The sequence below is a fragment of the Anopheles coustani genome, chromosome 2, assembly GCF_943734705.1.
Source record: "Anopheles coustani chromosome 2, idAnoCousDA_361_x.2, whole genome shotgun sequence".
NCBI lineage: Eukaryota > Metazoa > Arthropoda > Insecta > Diptera > Culicidae > Anopheles > Anopheles coustani.
In genome coordinates this window covers 81,216,306-81,241,341 of record NC_071289.1, presented here as the reverse complement: position 1 = coordinate 81,241,341, position 25,036 = coordinate 81,216,306, and the positions used below count along the sequence as shown (strand labels likewise).

General features: G+C 42.7%; 1 protein-coding gene across 1 annotated transcript; it reads left to right on the top strand.

The window, feature by feature from the left end:
* Positions 1 to 18,365: 18,365 nt before the first annotated feature.
* Positions 18,366 to 23,868, top strand: LOC131265155 (mucin-2-like). The gene is made up of 3 exons (XM_058267416.1): positions 18,366 to 18,466; positions 22,300 to 23,316; positions 23,394 to 23,868. Exons 1-3 carry the CDS (start codon positions 18,366 to 18,368, stop codon positions 23,866 to 23,868), a joined length of 1,593 nt encoding a protein of 530 aa, XP_058123399.1.
* Positions 23,869 to 25,036: the final 1,168 nt, after the last annotated feature.

The following is a 25,036-nucleotide window of genomic DNA, read 5'->3' as shown; positions in this document are numbered from 1 at the left end:
TTTAGATTATTCAGCATGACTTCACCCGTTTACGGCAGTTAAAGTCATATCTGTTGTTAATGTGTAATTTAATAACTACGTTACATTACAGATCAACAAAAGATTCTTTTTCATTCGCTTTAAAACTTGTTTATATTTGTATTTCAACCTGGCCTAGCGATGGTGATACTGAACAAGCTGATGTAGGCAACCGACTGTCGATATTTTGAATAAAACTTAAACTCCCTCAAAACTACCTCATTTATAACACCGATGCTTAGTTCTTACAGTAGTACAGTAGTTTCATTAAACACAACCTTGGCATTTCGTTGTGTACGAAACAATCATGGCGTTCATGATATTTATAATCTACAGTTGAAAATACATATTTCCCACCTATAGTTATCGATATGCCAGTCTTGCCCGTTTGACCCCAACTCTCGTTTCTATGCGGAGGATCTTCTCACCCTGCGTGAGAATACATCTTGCTTGAAGATCTCGAGCTCCCCACTGTTGTTTCTCTCAATTTGTTTTTACACGCACACATTTAAACACCTATTTGAGTCGCTCTCTCGCTCTCGGGGCTTAGATGCTTGATCTTATCTCATATAAGTCCACTGGGGTGGCATCTTTGTCGGATGGAGATGAGTACGTTTATTCTTTTAAGACACCACACAATGATGTGCTTTCATTAGAACATTGCATTTCGTGCTGATAACGAACATTTGCTGGTGAAAATCATATTCTTAGACATCGGATAATTCTTACCGGAGAAAGAAGGAAAGGCGGAACATACATCCTCCCACTTTATTACGTGATTGCAAACCAACGCACGATGACTCATCCAGCGATGCTGATGTTCTCTATGTTTGTAACAAGAAATGTAATCTGCCCGATGGTGATCTTGATCTTAAAAGAGGCCGGTAAGCGAGCGAAGCCAACGACGGTCCAAATGGTCCAAAAATAAAGAAAGGAATATTCTGATATGCACCAGGGTTAAACCAGTTTGAATATCAAGGCTGTACGATTGGGACGGAATTTGGCTAGGACTTGCCCACCCGGATGGATGAGCTACACAGCGAAGGTGATTCGACCTCGAAATAGCAAACCTCAATAATAGACCAGAACGGGTTTGTTCCTATCTCGAAGACTTTTGATAAAGTTTGCATAAAACATAAAATTGAAACAAACTTTCTTCCCGTTGAAAGGGTTGTGAAAAGTAGATAAGCTAGGACGGATTTTCGCAAAGTAGAAAGTTTGCGATTTTTGTGCGCTTATCAGATATCTGCTTTCCAAATGTGTGTTGTTTTTTTATACAACCTGGGCAATTTATGAGCAATTAAGAAAGGAACTTATTTTTCCTACTTTTTTCGCACTATTTCGACGTCCTTGTTGCGTTTTGCTTTTCCGCCTGAATCCGGTTTGAATCAAAGCAGAAAACATAAAGATCGCAAGGCTTGCTAAACCGCCAGTAATTTATTCAAAATGGGATCCGCCTCTACACAGGTTGGAATCCTGTTTCGACAGATCGTTTCAGCTTGTGCCTAATTTTGTGCCGTTCGCCAAGCGGGTGGAAGAACTCTTGGTGGTCGAATCAAGAATACAAGATGTTGGAATAAGAAACAAGTCTGTGAGGATGATCAAATACAACGCATCGAGTAGAAGATGGTCACCAGATTTTGGTTGACTTCGGGCTTGGGGTATCGACTATTCTTAGAGAGTATTCTTGTTTGGTCGGTTTAAAAATAAGCTCGATGCGCCAAATGTATCTTTGAAGCCGTTCTATCTTGATATCGAGAACTGGATCAGGTTCGGCATTACCATTCTTGCTTTAAGATAACGGTAGCCGACCACGAGTTGGCGTGTGAACTATGCAAATATGGGAATTTGTTGCTTGTTTGCTTGTATTCCGGATGATGAAGAGGTCGAGAATATCTAATCGCTAATTGGGTCATTTTCGGCTGTTTCTAATGAAATGGGAAAAGATTTGTTTTTGATCGTTCGTAAAATGTTGGGTGTGAGTAAGATAAGAACCAACCGTTTATTCCGACTTGCTTGGTCAACCTAAAAATAAGTTATGACTAAAGATCAAAGTTTATAGCTTCCTGGTGAAGGTCTTTGTCTTTCGGCGGTGGGTTTATATCATATATCATCATCAACGACAAGGAACCGCAGCTAGCGGACGGTAGGAGGTCCTGTTTACGGCCAAGCTTGGGAACCCAGGCGAGTTTCTAATTTTTGCGGCTCAAGTTGTTTGAGCCATCCGTAAGTGCATATACTAAACAATGAAGTGGAAAAAGAAGATATTGGCACACATCTTTTGCAAAAAGAAGAAGCTTTAAGTGCACAACTAGAACCGGTTTGAGTGCAAAACTGGACTGCGGTCCGACTAAAAAGAATAGTAAATAATACAACTAATCAGATTCTTCAATGCCGACGAATATTCATCGGCCCATCACTTGACTTCCAAACCTCGGCGTTGACTTCACCCTGTTCTGACCAAACGATATAGGATCGGTGCCGGCTAAAGGTGATAATTTTATGCGAAAATGTTTGATTACTTGTGCGGCAACTGATGCTTTTCAACATCACACCAGAGTTTCCGAACCACGCGGTCACCGTTTCTGCTGCGGTCATACTAGATAACGCTGGGATTAATAGCATTTGAATTGGTTAGTTTTTTAATTTTGCTTATTTTTGGAGCATGGTTTTTAAACTATTTATTAAACCAATGGGATCAGGTCTCGTAGATTTACTTCTGTTTTGTTGTTATGGTCTCACCAACGAGCATCACATACTCAATACAACATTCCAATGACATGACCATAAAAATGTGCCGCAACAGCCGTTGGAGCATTAGATGCATTTTTACGCGAGAGGATGAATCAAATGTTTGGTCGAGTTACACCGGCACTGTTCTGGAGTTTCCAATACCAACGTTTGAAATAGTACAATGCATCCCGTATACGATATACCCAAAGTATTGAACACCTGATTCTAATCTTTTCGGATGAACACATAACTGTTTTTTTATGTTCATTATCCTTCTGTTTTGTTCATATATGAATTTTATGTGTAATTTTCGTTTTATTTGGGTGTATGTGCTAGAGTTCTTCTGGGCCAAGTGTAAATCTTCAAATAGTTGCCGATGGTTAGTAACTACTAGTAGTTACCGATGGATTCGAAAGTTATTTAAGTTTCCTTGGCCTCCGTAACAGCTTCGAAGCTACTAGGCGTCTCCATCGTGCATAGCGATAGCTTGGCACAACGAGGCTACAGTTTTTACTTTTCAAATTCCTAGAGTTTCCTACAATTCCAACTCAATTACTATTCCAACTAATTATTTTCTTTCCAGCTACTACTTACAGTCATTTTATGAGCAAGTGAAATACAACCCTTAGTTGTGTACTCAATTTATCATTTTTAAAAGCATTATATAAATTAAATATAATAAAAGACGACAAACTTTTCCGCTTGTTCCACAGTCCTTATCCTTTTCCTCACCTACTGGATGACGATGTTCAACAAGTGGGTGCTCCGGATTCCCATAAGTGTGTAACCAAAGCCGAAATGTCATCGGTCACCTTGCAATACTCAAAAAAAGTTCATCAATAACAACTTTGCTATAAAGCCACAATTGTGACTGCAATTGTTCGTCATGTCTCGGAACTCAAACTTTAAACTGCAATGTAGGCTTATACTGAAGTGTCTTATACAGGTCGTTCCTTCAGTCGTCTTCCCTTGCGATCGATTTTTAGCAAGCGGGCATTCTTTATTCCGAAGTTTTATCGTGGAAATAAAGATATGGACATCATCATTGATTTCGCCTAAAAATGTCTAATAATGGATCATTCAATTCGTGAACCGTTCAACAATCCAATTTGATGGATTTTGGACTCCGTTTATCATTTATAATGTAAACAACAAGGAACATATTATACAACTAAATGCTCAAGTAACATTCATACAACTAGATATAGAGTAAATTATTATTTTTATCTTAAACTGGTGCAATAAATATTTTGAAAACATTTTAAATTGTTTTGATTTGTACTACTTCCCATACCAAATTTCTACAGATATGCATTTTGTTATAACCTGCTTAGTTCGTTGAGCGTCTCTCTTGAGCATGTTCGTAGGCGGATGAGATACCCTTACTATTTGATTCATAAATGCCGCGTCGAGATTGCATTTTTAAAATGCATTCACTTAAAATTTTTAAAAGGTTCAAAGAGCAAAATAAACAACCATTCCAACGAATATTGTTGACGGTCTTCTCAAGACCATTTGCATTCATATTCACATTTGGTGTAGTTCGGGTTCGTATGAAATACTGAAATGTCAACCTTGAAACGATCGATTCTCCCTCAGGCGTTCAACCGCATCGAAAACGTCCAATTCCCAAAAACCCACTCCGATTGGTCCTATCAGTCGTAAAAAATCAGCTTCAAAACCACACAAAACTCTTGGAGTTACCCACCATGACCGCACCATCATGAAGCGGTGGACACCCGGTTCGGCGTCTTCAGCGTGATGTCAAATAGCATCAGCAACCGAACAAATAATCAAACATTTTCGCATAAAATTATCACCTCCAGTAGGTACGGTTCCTGGGCAAGAGGCATCGGTTTGTCGGAACAGGGTGTCAACACAGAGGGTGGAAGAAAAACGACAAACCGGCATTGAAGAATCTTACTATCTGGATTATGCATTATTTTTCTTTGTCAGCAACCGTAGTCCAGATTTGCACTTAAACCGGTTCTAGCTGTGCACTTAAAACTTCTTCTTTTTGCGAAAGATAAATTCGAATATCTTCTTTTTCCACTTAATCGTTTAGTATATGCACTTACGGATGGCTGGAACAACTCGATTCGCAAAAATTAGAAACTCGCATGGGTTCCCAAGCTTTGCCGTAAACAGGACCTCCTACCGTCGGCTTGCTGCGGTTCCTTGGTGTTGATGATGATATATGATATAAACCCACCGGCGAAAGACAAAGACCTTCACCAGGAAGCTATAAACTTTGATCTTTAGTCATAACTTATTTTTAGGTTGGCCAAGCTAGTAGGAATAAACGGTTGGTTCTTATCTTGCTCACACTCAACATACATTTCACGAACAATCAAAATCAAATATTTTCCCATTTCATTAGAAACAGCCGAAAATGACCCAATTAGCGATTAGATCATCAGCCGGAATACAAGCAAACTAATAACAAATTCCCCACATTTGCATAGTTCACACGCCAACTCGTGGTCGCCTACCGTTATCTTAAAGCAAGAATGGTAATGCCGAACCTGATCCAGTTCTTCTCGATGTCACGATAGAACGGGTTCAAAGATACATTGGGCGCATCGAACTTATTTTTAAACCAACCAAACAAGAATACTCTCTAAGAATAGTCGATACCCCAAGCCCGAAGTCAACCAAAATCTGGTGACCATCTTCTACTCGATGCGTTGTATTTGATCATCCTCACAGACTTGTTTTTTATTTCAACATCTTGTATTCTTGATTCGACCACCAAGAGTTCTTCCACCCGCTTGGCGAACGGCTCAAAATTAGGCACAAGCTGAAACGATCTGTCGAAACAGGATTCGCGGAGTCCAACCTGTGTAGAGGCGGATCCCATTTTGAATAAATTACTGGCGGTTTAGCAAGCCTGGCGATCTTTATGTTTTCTGCTTTGATTCAAACCGGATTCGGGCGGAAAAGCAAAACGCAACAAGGACGTCGAAATAGTGCGAAAATAGTAGGAAAAATAAGTTCCTTTCTTAATTGGTCGTAAATTGTCCGAGTTGAGTAAACCAAAAAAAAAACACATTTGCAAAACATATATCTGATAAACGCACAAAAATCGCAAACTTTCTACTTTGCGAAAATCCGTCCTAGCTTATCTACTTTTCACAACCCTTTCAACGGGAAGAAAGTTTGTTTCAATTTTATGTTTTATGCAAACTTTATCAAAAGTCTTCGAGATAGGAACAAACCCGTTCTGGTCTAGCATTGAGGTTTGCTATTTCGAGGTCAAATCACCTTCGCTGTGTAGCTCATCCATCCGGGTGGGCAAGTCCTAGCCAAATTCCGTCCCAATCGTACAGCCTTGATATTCAAACTGGTTTAACCCTGGTGCATATCACAATATTCCTTTCTTTATTTTTGGACCATAAAAACTAGGACCATCGTTAGCTTCGCTCGCTTACCGGCCTCTTTTAAGATCAAGATCACCATCGGGCAGATTACATTTCTTGTTACAAACATAGAGAACACCAGCATCGCTGGATGAGTCATCGTGCGTTGGTTTGCAATCACGTAATAAAGTGGGAGGATGTATGTTCCGCCTTTCCTTCTTTCTCCGGTAAGAATATTCCGATGTCTAAGAATAGGATTTTCGCCAGGAAATGTTCGTTATCAGCACGAAATGCAATGTCCTAATGAAAGCACATGTGATGACATCCTCAGGTAAGCATTGGAAGGGTCTTAAAAGAATAAGCGTACTCATCTCCATATGACAAAGATGCCACCCCGGTGGACTTATATGAGATAAGATCAAGCATCTAAGCCCCGAGAGCGAGAGAGCGACTCAAATAGGTGTTTAAATGTGTGCGTTTAAAAACAAATTGAGAGAAACAACAGTGGGGAGCTCGAGATCTTCAAGCAAGATATATTCTCATGCAGGGTGAGAAGATCCTCCGCATAGAAACGAGATTTGGGGTCAAATGGTCAAGACTGGCATATTGATAACTATGGATGGGAAATATGTATTTTCAACTGTAGATTGTAGATATCGTGAGTATTTTAAATACGTCAAAACATCCGTAAAAAACTAAATACCAAGGTTGTGTTTAATGAAACTACTGTACTACTGTAAGAACTAAGCATCGGTGTTATAAATGAGGTAGTTTTGAGGGAGTTTAAGTTTTATTCAAAATATCGACAGTCGGTTGCCTACATCAGCTTGTTCAGTATCACCATCGCTAGGCCAGGTTGAAATACAAATATAAACAAGTTTTAAAGCGAATGAAAAAGAATCTTTTGTTGATCTGTAATGTAACGTAGTTATTAAATTACACATTAACAACAGATATGACTTTAACTGCCGTAAACGGGTGAAGTCATGCTGAATAATCTAAATCCAAATACTAGGCATATTTAAGGGTTATGCACATTTTTATGGTCATTTCGTTTTCAGGTTTTGCCCAAAATGAACGTATTGCCTATTGCTACCTGTAGTATCGTGAGATAGCTCTCACGAGAACTCGTGGCCGGTACTGAGTGAATTAAGAGAATAAACGGCAGTAGCACTGTGGATAGCGAGCAGAACAGACGTGGATTTACTTATCTCCCTCCGTGGATACTACAATTGGCGACGAGGATAGAAGAAGCAAGAAGGAAATGGAGAATTCAATGGGTACGGAAAAGGTGGTGGAACGGTGTTTAAATGCAGATAGTGTAAAGCGTGTGAGAATTAAGAAAGTCTGATCCAACGGTGGATCTGTCGCTTAAATGCGGATGAAAAAAAGGAAAGCCTGGTCCAAGGGATCTGTCGCTTAAATGCGGATGTAACGAATCTGAAGTCTGATCCAATAGTGGATCTGTCGCTTAAATGCGGATGAAAAGAATAAGAAAGTCAGATCCAGGGGATCTGTCGCTTAAATGCGGATGAAAAGAATAAGAAAGTCAGATCCAGGGGATCTGTCGCTTAAATGCGGATGAAAAGAATAAGAAAGTCTGATCCAAGGGATCTGTCGCTTGAATGCGGATGAAAAGAAAGGAAAGTCCGATCCAACGGATCTGTTGCTTAAAATGCAGGTGATGGAAGAAAAAAATTTTTTATCAATCTGAGTATCAGTCGATTAAACGTGGTTTCGAGAAGGCAGGTGTTGGAAGGCAAATTTGGCAACGTGGCTAAACTACCGTGCAAATAGAAAAGAGAGGGAGTGCACAGCATCACAGCAGTGATGATTAACGACCGATTCGTCGTGACTGCGGTACCTTCTGTTAGTTAAAAGAGGACGGGAAGAAGAAAGTGTGATAGTTGGTTGTGGCTCACAAAGGCGATGTGTGATAGAACTTTGTGGTGAATGTGATGTGGTGGAGTGGTGGTGGATGAAAGAATTGGTCTTAGGCATCGAAACATTGCGTTCTGAGCCTTTTGAATAAAGCAGTGCGATCTTAAAAAAAAAAAAAAGTATATATATATACACACATATCTTTCTCCCTTTCAGATATGGTTCGCACTCTCGGATTGCAGTTGCAACCATTTAACTACTACACGAGTAATGGGAATGTAGGAGACGAGTGGCGCAAATGGCTCAAGGCCTTCGAGACGATGGTGCGAGCAGCCCGCGTCACTGACGAGGAGTGGAAGAAGGATTTGCTACTCCATTATGCTGGCTCAAATGTTCAGCAACTATTCGAGTCGTTGCCAGATCTGCCGGGCACTGACATGCGGGGGCCAATGGCTAACGTGGAGACATATACACCATGCATGACCCCGTACGAAGAGGCCATGAGCAAATTGAATGCATTTTTCCTTCCAAAAGGAAATGCCACTTACGAGCGGCATTTGCTTCGTCAGATGAAGCAAGGGGCAGGCGAAACAGTAGGCGCGTTTACGGTGCGTCTGCGAATCCAAGCAGAGCGGTGCGGATTCGGTGACAAGATGGAGGAAAACGTCAAGGATCAAGTCATAGGAAATTGCCAATCGCCAGCCCTACGTAGGGAACTTTTGAAGCGGGGTGACGCGGACCTCACCGAAATATTACGAGTGGCACAAATTTTCGAAACTGTAGCGGTACAAGAGAAATCCTTCTCAAATGAAATCCCCAAACCTCAAGTTAGCGAGGTAAACAAAATAGACATGAGACCGTCCCATGGAGGCCAGAGAGAAGCGCGGAATATTGAATGCCATCGTTGCGGGTTTTTTGGTCATATGGCGAGAGATGAGAGGTGCCCCGCGAAAGGAAAGGCATGTAACAAATGCCAAGGGATGGACCACTTTGCGAGAAAATGCCGCAAACGTAAGCTCCCGATGCAATCTTCCAAGAGAAACTTCAAAATTACTGACAAGGGAAACCACCGAAACCCTTCCGATACGGTCAACCAAGTGGATAATCGTGAATGCGAGTATGTATTTCACTTGACAACCGCTGACAAGGACGGCGATGTCAGCTGCGAAATCGGAGGAGTAAAAACATCCGCCGTGATCGACTCTGGGTCGAAATATAATCTCCTGAGTGAGTCAGTATGGGAGAAGTTGAAGGCAAGGAAAGTCGTAGTAAAATATCAAAAACAATATACTGGCAAAGTATTCAAAGCCTACGGTGGAAAGGAACTTTCAACCATCGGGGTATTTAATGCAACCCTCACGGTAGGGCAAAACACCCTGGATTCGGATTTCTACGTGATCGGAGGAGAGGGAAAAGTCCTGATTGGTCGCGATACGGCGACAGAAATGGGAGTTTTAAAAATAAGCGTCAACAACGTCAATGCGCATGACCCCCTAGGAACTATCAAGGATATTGTAATTGACATCCCGATTAAGGAAGATGTAGTACCGGTTATTCAGCCGTACCGTCGTATTCCAGCTGCATTGGAGAAACTAGTGGAGGAAAAGCTTGACATCCTGTTGAAGAAAGGAGTAATTGAAAAGGTGAATAAACCTTCTAAATGGGTGTCCCCGGTAGTCGTTGTCCCTAAAGGTAACGATGTGCGCATATGTATCGACATGCGACGGGCAAATGAGGCAGTAGAAAGGGAAAACCATCCATTACCCACCATCGAAGATTTTCTCCCAGCTTTTGCGAATGCAAAAGTTTTCTCCAGACTGGATGTAGAAAATGCCTTCCACCAGGTAGAGATATCTCAGCGATCCAGAGAGATAACGACGTTTATCACTCGGAGAGGTCTTTATAGATACACGCGCTTGATGTTTGGCATCAACTGCGCGCCTGAGCTGTTCCAAAAAATCATGGAACAAATCCTGAGCGGGTGCGAAGGCTGCGTAAACTTTATTGACGACATAGTGGTTTACGGGTCAAGTCAACAGGAGCACGACACGCGCTTGGAAAAGGTGCAATTTAAGCTACAGGAAAGCAACATTAAGCTTAAAAATGAGAAATGCGTATACGGCGTATCAGAATTAAAATTTCTGGGGCATATATTGTCTGCTACGGGAATAAAACCGGATGAGGATAAGTTGGAATCTATACGCAACTTTCGAGAGCCATGTTCGAAAGAAGAAATTCGAAGCTTTTTGGGCCTGGTGAATTATGTAGGCAAGTTTATTCCGGATCTAGCGACCCAGACGGAACCTCTTCGACGGTTACAAAAACAACAAAAGTTTGTGTGGAACCTAGAACACCAAAAGGCTTTCGAGAAGTTAAAGCAAGCAATGATAAATCCGGCAACACTAGGATATTTTAATGTAAACGATCGGACGCAAGTAATCGCCGATGCAAGTCCAGTCGGTCTCGGAGCTGTCCTCATCCAGATCAACAGTCTCGGCCCACGAATCATTTCATATGCGAGCCGAAGCCTCACGAACGTGGAGAAACGTTACGCTCAAATAGAAAAAGAAGCGCTTGCATTAGTTTGGGCCGTGGAGCGATTTCACTACTATCTGTATGGCCGGTCATTTGAATTAATTACAGATCATAAGCCATTGGAAACAATCTTCGGACCAAGATCAAAACCGTCGGCGAGAATTGAAAGATGGGTAGTTCGACTACAGGCATATAAAGGAAAAGTTATTTATAGACCCGGGAAATCTAACATCGCGGATCCTTTGTCACGGTTGGCTATTACTTCTGCGATGGACGGCAAGCCGTTCGAGGATTATACAGAAAATTACGTACAATGGGTAGCCTTGAATGCAGCTCCAGTCGCTTTAAGAATGACTGAGATCGAAAAAGAGTCAGAAAAAGACAAGGAAATACAATCAGTCAGAATTGCACTGGATGAAGGCAAATGGGGTGAAGAGGCAGTTCCGTTTAAGGCGTTTGAGACCGAGCTTTGTTTCGTCGGGAAGTTACTTCTACGAGGAACGCGGATGGTCATACCAGAGACCTTAAGAAAGCGAACACTAGAGTTGGCACACGAAGGCCACCCTGGCATCTCATTGATGAAACAGCGGCTACGAGCAAAGGTATGGTGGCCGAAGCTAGATGCGCAAGTCGAAAAATATATTAAAAACTGCCGAGGATGTATACTAGTGGCAGCTCCTGCCGCTCCAGAACCGATGAAACGACGAGAACTTCCATCAGCGCCTTGGCAACACCTGGCAATCGACTATCTTGGCCCACTCCCTACAGGTCACCAGCTACTTGTGGTGGTCGACTATTTCAGTCGTTTCATTGAAATTGAAATCACGATGAAAACGGACTCCACAGAAACCATCAAACGGTTGACTCCTATATTTGCAAGGTTCGGTTTCCCCCTTTCTATTACAGCAGATAACGGGCGGCAGTTCATCAGCAGCGAGTTTCAAGACTACTGCGATTCAAATAACATAAAACTGATTCACACTACACCATATTGGCCGCAACAAAACGGTGAAGTAGAGCGTCAAAACCGGTCAATTTTAAAAAGGCTCACGATAAGTCAGGCAACTGACTCAGATTGGAAGGAGGATTTAAATAAGTACCTCATAATGTACCGATCTACACCACACTCAACAACCGGAAAATCGCCATCGGAAATGCTTCTTGGTTTCAACATCCGAGATAGATTACCATCGATCAGCCAGCCAAAGGAAGTTGATGAGGAAGTAATGGATAGGGATAAGGAGAAGAAAGCTAAAGGCAAAACATACGCCGATGAGCGACGTAATGCAAAGCCGAACCCCATCGCTGAAGGAGATATAGTACTGGTTCGGAAAATGTTGAAGACCAATAAACTGTCGCCGAACTTCGACACGGAGCGGTTTAAAGTAGTTAAAAGGAAGGGGGGAGACGTTATGGTGGTCTCCGAAAATTCAGGGCTGAAGTATCGAAGACACGTTTCCCACCTGCAACGTATCGATGATGGATTGATTGACAGTGGCTCCCAACGGCAATTAAATCAGCCAAATAAATTAGGAGCAGATTCCGAACCAAGGACCAAGAGGACTATACGACACCCAACGCATCTACAAAATTATGTATAAACAAAAAAAAAAAAGGAAAAGAAAAAAAAGAAAAAAAAAGAAAAAAGGAAAAGTGATGTAGTATCGTGAGATAGCTCTCACGAGAACTCGTGGCCGGTACTGAGTGAATTAAGAGAATAAACGGCAGTAGCACTGTGGATAGCGAGCAGAACAGACGTGGATTTACTTATCTCCCTCCGTGGATACTACACTACCTAAAACTGATAAATCTTTCTTGATTTTTTTACTAATCTTACCAGCCACCTTCCCGATGAATTTCCGTCAAATGTTCTTTCTAGTAGCTCGTGAGAACCCCGGTCTCCCTGCCACTACTTGTGAGCACTATCATCGGGAGTATCGAGTGAGGATGAGCGTGAAGCGTGAAGATCCGCGCGAGACTCGCCCCTAACATCTCACCGGGCAGCTCGGACGCGCCTATAAAAGCATCCCGCACCGATGGAGAAATTTCAGTTCGTTTCTCACTTTTCGGCAAGCGACAGCACAACCGCGTGCCGATCCGTTCTGAGCCGATTGGTTCGGGACGCGCAAACAGGCGATCGGACACTGGTCAGTACCGCGTGCTTTGGCCCCGGTTCCACGGTCCGTCGTAGTCACCGTCGTTTAACGCCCGAACGTACTTTTCTACTCGTAGAGCTTGTGCGCAGTTTGAAGAACATTGTGGTCAACCAACCGTTTGACAAGTTTCGAAAGGATACCAAAGGAAAGGCACGCGCGAGCAAGTGGTAGTACAGCAGTCGCAGTGCATCATGGTGAGTGAGATCGCAATTCGTCTCATCCTTCTCGAGTTGACCAGTTCAAATGTCAACCGTCAGCAAGTTCACCTTCGTAAGGATGTCCAAAGTGGTTCTGCCTCCTGGCATATACACTTCATTTCATGTGTCAAATTTGATTAATTAAAGCCAACACATCTTTGGCGTCTGTTGCATTCAATGTGCAATGTCAAGTGCTCATGACGCGAGGGAAAAATATTGGACAAACCCAATAGGGAGGCCATCATCAGCTGCTGGTGGCTATTTAGCACCGCCTTGACTAGCTAATAGAAGTGCTTCATCGTGTGGACAAACAGGGAGCGTCACAATACAGGGCCAAACTCCCACCTGCGATACTGTGTCACGGTTCTGTGAAGTTATTGCTGACGCATGTGCTGTGGTGATGGTGTCGATATGATGCTTTAGTGCACAAATTAGAAACTCAGAGTTGACTAATAGAACAAACTATCAATTCTCATGCAGTTTACTTCTTATGAGACGGGTTTGAATGCATTTCATCCAATAAAACTGATGCTGTTGTGAAACTTTAAGTGTACGATTTAATCACTTCAAAATATTGTTTTCACCTGCATAGTTAAGAGTCTTTAATAAATTGAGCAACATTGATGGAGAAATTCTACCACATAAAAAATTAACTTACGTTTTCAAGGATTTGTTATACTGATTCAAATTGTTTGAAACTGTTTTGCATTCTTATCCATTTGTAAAAAAGTTAAACTTGAATTATATGAAAACTTTGACCCCAGCTATTCGTTTCACTAAAACTAGCAATATCGTAAGATAATGATTGTATCTGCACATCCCGTCGATAAAACGATGGTTTTCAACGGCTCAGCGGTGATTTTCAATGCGACAAGCTGTCTGCATGTGCATGCATTTGTTCGAGCACGAATATGGCAAAAAATGCTCAAGCCGTGTGATTTTTTGTGTTTTCACCTCAGCGCTTCCCATTTCGCAACCAGTTAGAAAATATCCGTCCAACCATAACCCGAAGAATCGTTGACGTTCTCTGGTGACAATTGACAGCGTTCAGTCCCGTTGCCTTCGATCGCTACGTGGGATGCTAATTTCGCTAATTTAATGCCCCTTGCAAGGCCTCTCTCCCCCGGTTCGGAAGAAGGCCATCACGTTTGGCTTTTAGCAAACTTTAATCTGGAGCTACGCCGGAAGGTGTGACCGCATCGATTTTTCGCATCGCTAAATGTTCACGGATCGCGCGCGCTCGCATCGTTTATGCTGCTGGTTGGAGTAGAAGTTTTACGAGCATCCTTGGGCGGGGACATCGGTTTTCTGATGCTCAGTATTATCATTTCCAGTTTTGCATCCTTTTCTAAGTGTGTTTTATTACATTCGTGAGCATACAAATATCATGCTTAGCAAATGATGTTTCGTTCAAGGTATTTATCTTTTCTGCAAATTATCACAACCTTATCGTTGTGATCGTCATTTGTATGCTTGTTATCATAAAACAACAATTTGTTGATTTGAGCCTAACATCCCCATTCCAATAACCATGAAAGCTCCATTTCGGGCAGCCAGTATTGTTTTGCTGGAGAAAAATATGTATCCCTATTTTGCAGATTTCATTTGGTTGTGTTTCATATACGTTTATGTATAGTTCTTCATTTATCGAATGAGAAAAGAAACGCCTTTCATAAGAAATGGTTTGATAATAATGGTTTGAAATAAGCACTCAAGACTCACAACAAGCCGGTAATAAATAATTCCCAATTAGTACAATCCATCTCGTCATTTGGGTAAATATTGAAACAAACTCCTAAAGTAAATAAATACATCGTTTCGATTGTGGTTAATGTTCATCTCTTCTTAACCACCCGAGCACTGACAACTTCACACACCCAAGATGCATCCATAATTGGCACGTCCCAGCAGTACGGCAGCTGTAACGAATACAATTTTTGGCCTCAACGACGTTCCTACTTACCGGACGACAACCGTTACCTTAAATTAGCGCCATCATGGGCTCTTTTCTGCACTTGGGCACGATCAGGCCCTTTACAAACACAAGAAAACCATGTCGGAAACGATCTCGAGTCCCGCCTGGTAGCTTCCAAAGCGTGTCCAGTGCGCCATTCTCACGATACCATACAGCGTGCCGGCGGTGTTTTGCGTAAATCATACTCTACCCGAGCGAAGGGGTCACAATGGTGATGGGCCCAGGACCGGTGCCCCGAAATACTGCGTCATACATATTAATTCACTGCATTTTCACATCGGTCGTTTGCTCGTAAACCGCGTATCTTTGCCATCAGACCGACTTGGTGGCGGAGTGGGTTTGTCACGCTTGCTTCCTTCAGGGTCATACTTCGCGAGGAGACTCAAGAGGACGGCTCGATAGGTGCGGATGATATGAAATAAAATAAAATATAGCGCCGTTTTTCACAAATCACATTTAAGGACGGACCCCTTCAAGTGGCTCCTTTTCGGAACGCAGGCTTATATGAACCGGCGACCTTCGTGACGTGGAGCTTATCGTCCGAAATTGCTCCCCTCGAAGCTCCACCCCGAGGAACCTGCTGTGAAATCGACCTCTCAAAGAGACGATATTGACTGTTTTCTTTGTTGGAGATATCGCTGCTACACAGATCGCACAGGGAACTCCGATCGATTTACGTCCATAGCATTCATTCCAGCCGTTCGTACCAGCCTAAATGGGTGCCCCTCTAGGGATCCCCTGGCAGACATTAAAATGGTACACAGATGATCACCGAGTGAGCAGTTTGGCGAGAAAAAAGATCTCCGTAAATTAAAGTGCACAGTTCCCAAGTTCAACAGGTTCCGTGGTTTTGCTTCTGTTGCTTTTGACTTATTTGTCTTTTTGTGTATTCTTTGACCTACGGGACATTTTTATCCCAACCGCCATCATACGATAAACGCACATTGACACACAACCACCGAGGGTCACGTACGTACGGGTTCGGCCACGCTGGACACCGAAACCCGGTTCTCGGCGGAGAAAGACTGTAACGCGCGAACAAGTGACGAACCTCTTCAGATGCACATGTCGGGTTCAGACACCGTGAACAAACAAAAGCAAAAATCGCCAATTTGTATACACCAAGCCTTTGTCGGGTGATGATAAATCCATTCCATCCATCACCAGCACACACGTACGAACCGGTAACGAGCCGCCCGTGGCGTGGATGGGTGGGAAATTTGCCAAAATCATGACGAGAACGATGATTGTCGCAGATGTAGGTAGAAGGTGTACGCTAGTGGAAACATTTATAGCATTCCTGCATACCCTGTCACATCGTTTGTCTTTTATCAGAGAAGTTTATCGCAAACCCAAAACGGTGATGATCAATTCGACTGATTTGGGAATAAAATTAGGTCGAAAGGGAAACCGTCTGCTTTCGAGACAAATCACAGAGCAAGGGTCCTCCATTATGCTCAACTAAAGTCAAAGAAACGTCATTTCATCGCTCAAACTATCGAATATCGGGCGAGATGGCAAATACTGTTTGCCAGATTATGTTCATTTATCATAGAAATACTTTTTGCCAGATTATGTTTATTTATCATGGAAATATCATCAAGAACAATTTGTCTAAATCAAGCTCACATTGCACACAGACAAATCTGAACGACAAAAACAAAAGTGTCCCCGACAAAAAAACTCATGAGTGTCCCCGACAAAAAAACAAACCCCGTGGGTGTCAACTTATGAGGTTAGATTGGTAATGGAAACTCATTTTGAGCAATCCACCGACGCGGGAATTGATTTATCATTGGTCAGCATGTGTATCGTCTCAGCACGCGGATGTCGGGAGGAAAATTGATTGCGATGCTAATGAGCTGCATGCGATGCCGTTTTGCATTCCCCATTCGGCTGCGGGAGTATATGTTGTTCCTTTCGATCCATTAGCTTTTTGGATATTAATTACGGCGAGTTATCAAACATCCATGCATCATTGACGGCCAAATCCTTGCATCCTGGATGAGTCACCTGTTTGTTTTTAAATTATTCGACAAACACAAAAAATCATGTGAAAAATAGTCGCTTGCCAACAAAACAATCTAAGATACGACTGTTAAATATTTTATGGCATCACGAATTTCGGCGCTAATGCAACGAATTTTCCCGCCATAAACATGACGCCATTTTATAGTACAAATACCGCTCGTTTTCTTTTTGCAATAATATGAATTTTCTGTCTTAAGGCGTGCTGGGAATATTTTTCAAGTTTCTCCAAGAACGCCCAAAATCAAACAAAATGATCAGAAGAGGTGAAGCACACCCCACCATACCATTTTTATTATCTAAAGAACACACAATCGACAGCCGCGATCGACAGCAAAATATGAAGTCCGTAGAGAAACAGGTTTTCCATTGGGCCGTTTTCTTGGTTCACGGCGGCAGATTCGTGGGCAGGTGAGACATCTTCAAGGCCGCATGCTTGCGCGGGGCTGTGGCCGCACGCGCAACACCGACGAACCTTGCGCCGGCGATGACCGACCGTTGATTCCTGGTTCGCTTATTTATTCAACCGATTTGAGCCCAAAACGCTCAATGTCAACGTGTCATCTCAGTATTCTTCTTAGTAACAGTGACAGGCAAACGTCGATACTAAGAGCTTACGTTGGAAAAAGGGTTCTTTCCTTCTTCTTCGGGGTTCGGGTTGGGTTGCGCGAGACGAACCTTTATCGGACAAACTAACAACTTTTTGCGACAAATAGGATTGAACAATAATCGAAAGTGATGGCGGAAGAAAAACTAGGGTCCGATACGCTTAGAGATCGATCGTTATTTTAATATTCGTGATTATTAATATATTTTCGAAATACACATATCCTTTTGAAGTCTAAACCGTTGAAATATGGAACCGGCTAATAGATGATAATATGTTTATTATTGGCATATTTCAGTGGCACCGAACTTGAAAATATAAAAAAAACTAGTAGATCCTGTTTTACGGATTAGCCGTCCAGCTTATTTTTCTGCTGAACATTCTTTTTTATTCAGCTAATACTATATGTTGGCCACCATTTTTAAAAATTGTAGCTATAAATAGTTTATGCTAACAGGTTATCAATTGATGATACCATACTTCAAACGAATAGTATTATTTTGTTGACATTTAGTTTAGCTTGAAGTTAAATTACCTTTAGCTCATTAAGAAAAATCTTAAATTTAAACTCCATCCGTGCGAATCTCGAAAATTAATATCATCCAATAATGTTGTTGATAGTTGACACACAGTGGGCATCAGTCAATGGAATTATTTTGCTTAACAATCGTTTCAAAAACTCCACATAACAGGAAGTAATCAAGCGAAATACGCACGTTCCACGTTTCAGCTTTAGGTCAAAGTTGATACATACACACAGATAAGGAAGTTCTGGGTCCTCGTCGCCATCTTACACACGCTCAAGTAACGTAACGCATCCGATAGAGACGATCGTCATCATCATTTTGATCCCCACCTCAACTAAAAAACCACGCCATGAGGCGACTGTCGATTTCCAGCTTCATAATTAGTTTGAATCAGCGTTGCAAACTAAAGCCTGATAGTACCGATAGTGATCTCCAGAGCCTCGGTCAACAGTAAATTACAATGTTCATGCCTCCGGACCGTGTCCACCTGAATCCTATATGCAGATTGTTGTCTCATCGATGCGAAAATTGCAAGCCGTGATTAATGTGCAATAATTATTTTAAACGTCAAAGGAGACATCCATTTGCGGCGAATGGAACACTTGTTCGAGGGATGATTTGCGCCACCCTGGTGTAGAAATGCCATCGCACTTTTGGCTATCCGGCCCATGTTTCGGCATTTTAATTTATTTTTGTTTACTTTACATTTTGTGTACATTGCGTTGCTTGGCATCACTTGAGGGGTTTTTTTTTTAGTTTTTTTTTATAAAATGTTGGTCCAGAAGAACCAATGTTTGAACCAATGTGGAATATTAGCAAACAAACTCCCAACACACAACTTGTCTGTTCTTCCTTCCCTATGAACTCTCTCAGCTCTACGAACTTGACCTTCAACATTACTTCTTGGTAAGCTTCCGCAGCTCATTACAATAAATCTATCTGAAGATGATGGACAACTGATGAAACACATTGTCAATCGACTTCAATGAGGCGAAAACTTCCATTTTGTTCCTATCAGGGTTCGATGAAAATTCCAGGGAAGATCCCGTGCACAAGTGGGATTTTCCCAGATAAATCACGCTTCAATTTTCCTCAAAGTCAAAGCTATCTAAGCAACGCTAGGTAACAGAACGCCAATGCCATACGATGGTGAATTATAGGCTATCTGATTTAGGAAAACATTAACATGCGAATGAGGAGGAAACGCCATTTGCATATTGAACGGAAGACATATTCTTCTTCGACTCTTATTCTTCGGAGCTAATTTTGAATTTTCTACCTTTCTGAGATCTGCGCATATTTTCAAATTTGTACTTCTATCGATTGGCTATTTTTGTGATAACAAAATGCTAATTTTGCCATCAACCCACATTGGATGAAACGTCCGCATGGTGTTGCGAAAAAAAACTGTTCGATTCTGAAGATAGAGATGCTCATCAGGCAAGGAAAAAATCGAGAAACGATATGAGGACTTAAAATATAGAGAAAACCGGTTAGTAAACACATGCTTTCCGTACCTCATAGGGATTGCTGTCGAAGCTCGAAGCTCTGCCGAAGGATCAATCGCACGAAAACGTTCCGAAATCGCGCTTCCAAGACGCAGGTGGGTCGTGCCAATGGTAACGACACCTTGACATTGGCATCTTCTAACAACCGGCCGCTTCGAAGGTTAGTATCTCCACAGGTACGTGCTTCGAGCGGCGAATTGGTTGTGTTTGTCAGTTCATTGGACTTTTTCGTCGTTCGGGGCTTTGGGAGACTTATTTTTAGGACTGATATGATGTTTTGTTTTTCGGGGTGTCGCTTAATTTAGCGTTTGAAATTAATTATTTTGCTTCCAAAGGCGAACCACCCTTTGCGTCGTACATATGTAGGATTTTATTTCCTTATTTTTTTCAACATATTGACAAATTACTAACTGATTTGATTTTTGGAAGGGGAAACAACATTAAGATAAGTTCTTTCGGATTTTCAAGCTACTTTGGTTTGTTTGGAAAGAGGTTTTAAGGTGAACTACAATGTATTCCACCGTTTTGAATAACCCACGTGGCTTATTAATATCGCTATCGAGTTACCGAATTGAAAGCAACATTCCAGCATCGAATTGATTTCAATCAAATCACATTGCCTACAAACTCATCTGCATAGCCACCTTAAAGCCAAGTGATCTTCCCCTCGTACATCTTCCTTGTTTGCGAATTTCATAATCGAGAAAGGATGCAGCCAAGGTTGCCCAGGTGCTTAATCAAACTACAAATCACTTGCCACAGTCCAACGCCCAGGGAAAGCCAAGTCCCGGCCACCGATGGCGACCTCGATGGTTAATTTAGTTATAAAAAGCGAATTGCAAACGAACCAGCCGACGCCACACAAAAACCGGATAAGTCACTACGATCCGGTACGGTGCAGGCCGGATTCTTTCATTCACATCTCGACGCAGGCCGGCGAAGATGAGCGAATCCGTCGTGGACGGGCGCGTATCGGCATCGAGCCGTGCAAGCCGCTACATGACTCCCCTATTTCACATTCATTGCCCATTGGTCAGCTGAAATCAAATAACATCAGCCTAAGGGGAGGGGGAAACCGCGGGAATTACTACTAAACGGCCTCCCATTTGCATGCGTAGATCCGTCATCCATCCGGCGCTAGTCGGCGTGTTGGATTGCAAGTGCATCCTTCACACCACTCGACTGCATCTGCCGCTTACGTGAATCACAGCAAACCGAAACTGTGCACACTTAGTGCAGTAAACATTGTACGATGAGATCTCTATCAAGAGATGAGCTGCAACATAAAAGGTTGGTCAGAATTGCGCACGCGGGCAAGCCGAAGACTGATTGCGTCTTCACACGAAAACTTGTGAATGTTTACCTAATGCCGTCCCTGATCGTATTCTTTTCCAAAACCCGTCGATTCTGCATCAACCGAATGATCTATGAGTTTGGAGTTTAGCAAACGTTGAAGATGTAACGTATTTACATCTTTTTTACTTGATTTATGGTAATAAGAAGCGAATTAATATCAATGGAGAACTGACCTGCAGTCTGCAGAGCTGTTTCCCTTCTTACTTTGTATTTAATGCTAAAATCTATCGACAAGTCCACTAACTGCCATTGCAAAATAAGATGACTCACAAGTTTTTGCAAAGCTTGCCTACCTCGTGGTGTTTATTTTACGAACGCATTCTCACGCATTTGCGCATCACGTGGCTCTAATTGGTAGATAAATTACTCGCCTCCTGCAAAACTACCCGCCAACGGTAGCAAACAGCGTTAACCTTTCGGCGACCGCGACCCGCATTTCAGTTAGTGGCGACTTTCGGAAGGAAAACCACCTCCAACCGGTGTTTGAGGTCGATCCGCGGACCAGGGCGGATAAATATTGGTCAAGCATCAAACCAACCCAACCTCAACTCAACACCGAGAGGGATGGAGGGACCCGCAAAGGGAACGAGCCTGTCGGATGTTTAGGAGAAGTGTCTATCAAAGAAGGGGTTTAGTTGGAGCATACAACATGGAAAGTAACTCTGAAGGATAACGTGTTTCTTTGATGGAAAGTGATACCTCTTTTGATTTTATTGTATTTGTTCAATTATTTTCGTCAATCCGTCTTTTCTTGTTTTAAAATAAATTATTGACCATGTCGTTTCCACGATGCTGATAAACCTCTGAATTAATTTCGTGAATTTGTGAATTCTCGTGTTATGTAAAACAGTATAGCATGCGTTACGTTTGCCGTGGATGCAGCTGTAGTCATTTATCTTGATGTTTAGTCGACAGTGTTTAGGCTCGAGAAAGTTTTCTTGACAAACATTAAATAAAAGTGAGTTGATAGGTGACACGCAGCGGGGATATGTCAATGAAATCATTTAATTTAACATTTCATCATCATTTCATCATTCATTTAACATCATTTAAAAAACTTTGCATAACAGGAAGACGGTGGTCCAGGCGATCGTTATGCAAAACAGAAGTATGCGATAAACCTTTTGACGTGTAGGAATGCCGTATAAAATACGGGCCAAAATAGAAATCATGCGCTTACCAATGGCTTTCGATTTAAAATCTTGTTGCGTCTTACTTTCTTGGTCAACTTTTTTTTTATTCTTCATTACGCACAGATGTCAATCATGCCGTTCAGTTTATTGATAACAAAATTTCTTTCTACTGTTTTAAGGTACGCATACTACTGCCGCTGCTTGCTCTGGCAGTATGCACCATCAACGGTTACCAACTAGCGCCTGAATGGAATCCAAACCAACCACTGGTTTTTCCCACCGAAAGGCTGTCGCAAGGATATGTGCAGGAACCACCAAAACCATGCGTCGGTGGTGCGGAAGTGTGTGGCTACCCGCCTCCAGGCCCTCCCACGCCTAAGCCGTGCGTCGGTGGTCCGGAAGTGTGTGGCTACCCGTCTGTAAAGCCTCCCTGCCCGTGGCCCGGTGGAGAAAAAAAGATCACAAAAACGGTGTATAATACCATCACCGTTACGGAGACGGAATCCGTGTGTGAACCGACCAACATGCCGCCAAACTTCTACCTGCCGGTGATTTCAGAAACACATACCTGCACTTTCACGCCACCAGCGGAGACGATTACCACGACGCTGCCTGCAACGACAACCATCAGCACCTCCCGTGTACCACCCGTTACGATCACTACATCGACAACACCAACGACGACCATCATCAGCACCCTAACGCCCTACTCGACAACCAGTCGAAACATAACGCCGACATACATATACTATTCCACCATTAGCACTACAGTGACGGTCAGCAGGACAATCACACCAATTTCTACAATCCTGTCGACGTTACCTCTAAAGACGACCAATGTCACCGTAACGCCAACTTCAACTTCTATCATTACCGAATCACCTGTAACCACAACCACACCATTCACACCGACGTCCACTAATCTCTTCTACGCACCAACGACTACAGTCAATCGAACCGTTACACCGACGTCTGTGAGCTACATCTACCACCCTACGGTCACGATCTCTCGAAACGTAACACCGACGTTCGTCAACACGAACTATTTCCCTGAGACGACAACGAATCGCACTGTAACACCTACCTACACCTCTTCCATTTACTACGATACTCAACATACCACCACAAACCTTACGTCGACCTCTACTCAACTGATCTATGCTGATACAGTCACCACCAGTCGGACGGTTACACCGACTTCTATCGTCCTTGTAACGCTGAACAGTACTCTAACGCAAAGGCGCACCATTACGCCAACCTATCTAGTAAAGCTGACGGCCAATACTACCGTAACCGTAAAGAGGTTGGTGGTGCATCAAAAAATACAAGAAACTCACGTAACGGTATTAAAACTGTTCTCACTTTTCTTTTCTCTCACAGTACTGTTACACCAAGGAATGTCTTCAAGGAAACGGCAGCGACGATAAACGTCACCCGAACTTCCAAGCCCTTCGTTGTCAGCACGGAAACTGCTACAATCACCTCAACGGTCACGCAAACGTTTAGACCGCCACCCTCGGAAAGTATCACCAGCACCAAAACAACTACTAAAACCGTCACAATTACGCCACCGCTAGATCCTCCGGCGACCAGTTACACCACCGTTAGCACGTCCTATTGCCGACCGCCTACTGTCTACCTTCCGGTTACAGACACGCCGGCGAAGACCGTTACGAAAACGGAATTGTACGTCCACACTAAGATCCTTTGCACGCCCACCGGGCTCTACCTACCCGTACAGCAGACCGTGGCCGCCAATTCGTTTTCTCCCGCGTACGCCAACGTCCCCGAGCTGAAAAGATTTGTGCTCCCACCGCAGGCTCAAGAACGTAACGATCTGGACTGGAACGCCTAAGGACCGGTAACCGATGCGATGTCGACTTTGTCGACTCCCCGAAGTAGAGAACAACAAATGATAACAAATACTCATACGTCCGTCCCTCACGGTGGTGAGGTGATGCGTTATAAGCACTCCTAGTAGTAGTTCCGTAACGCTCACCTGGCCAGTGATTAGTTCGTAGGCCCAAACCGTTAATGTACATAAGAAGCCCCTAGAGAAGAAGCTTGATCAATGGAATTGTTTCAACCCCTCTCCGCCGGGGAATGTTTCCGTCCCCTGCCCCCACCCGATGCGGGAAATCGAAGAACAATTTATACAAAACAAACGCTTAGACTGACACTTACCATTCGGCTGCACGAAAGCGCAGACTAACGTAGTACCAGCAATGGTTGTGTATCACTTTAGCATGTTTATATGTGTATGTGTGTGAGTGTGTGCGTGTGATGTGCATTATGATTTCACGAATAAAACGATTTTATCTTCAAAGAAGAACAATTGAAAAATGTGATTTCACTTTTAGGAAAATTATCCATGCGCTCGTGCGCTGCCTACTAAGCCTAGTTTGAAATACTTTATCAAATTGTATTTTTAAATAACTCAACGTCAGAAGTACTGAATTTACACTCCCACATAATATCACGTTTGAAATCGTTTTGAGAAATATGTAAGTTTCTTGCATAGAAAAACTTACACTGTATGGTTCCGTACGAAGAAACCGAAAGTTGGAATACATCTAAAATATTTTAATATTTGGGTAAAGAAAATTGATGTCTCTATACGACGATTAAAAAGTGCACCTTTAAAATAATTCTTCGCAATGCTTACGGCATAACGTAATGGAACAGCATAACGCAATGAGTAATGATCGAACAGAGCATGGATATGGAATGTTTGGAACTAGGAACTGTGGAATGTAAAAATATAGTTTTTCGTTGAAATACAATTATTAAATTAGTCATGTTTTTTCAATCAGTGAAGTAGCTAAGAAGGACTTTTGGCCCCGTATGTGAGGAGGGACAATGGAGGAGGTTATATAATGACGAGCCGTATGGAGACCTCACTGTCGTACAGCGATTTAGACTCGCCAGGCTCCGGTGGGTTGATCATGTCATGAGAATGGCACCGGACGACACAGACCATAAAGTCCTTTTAGGCTGTCCCTAAGGACAGAGGAAGCGTGGTA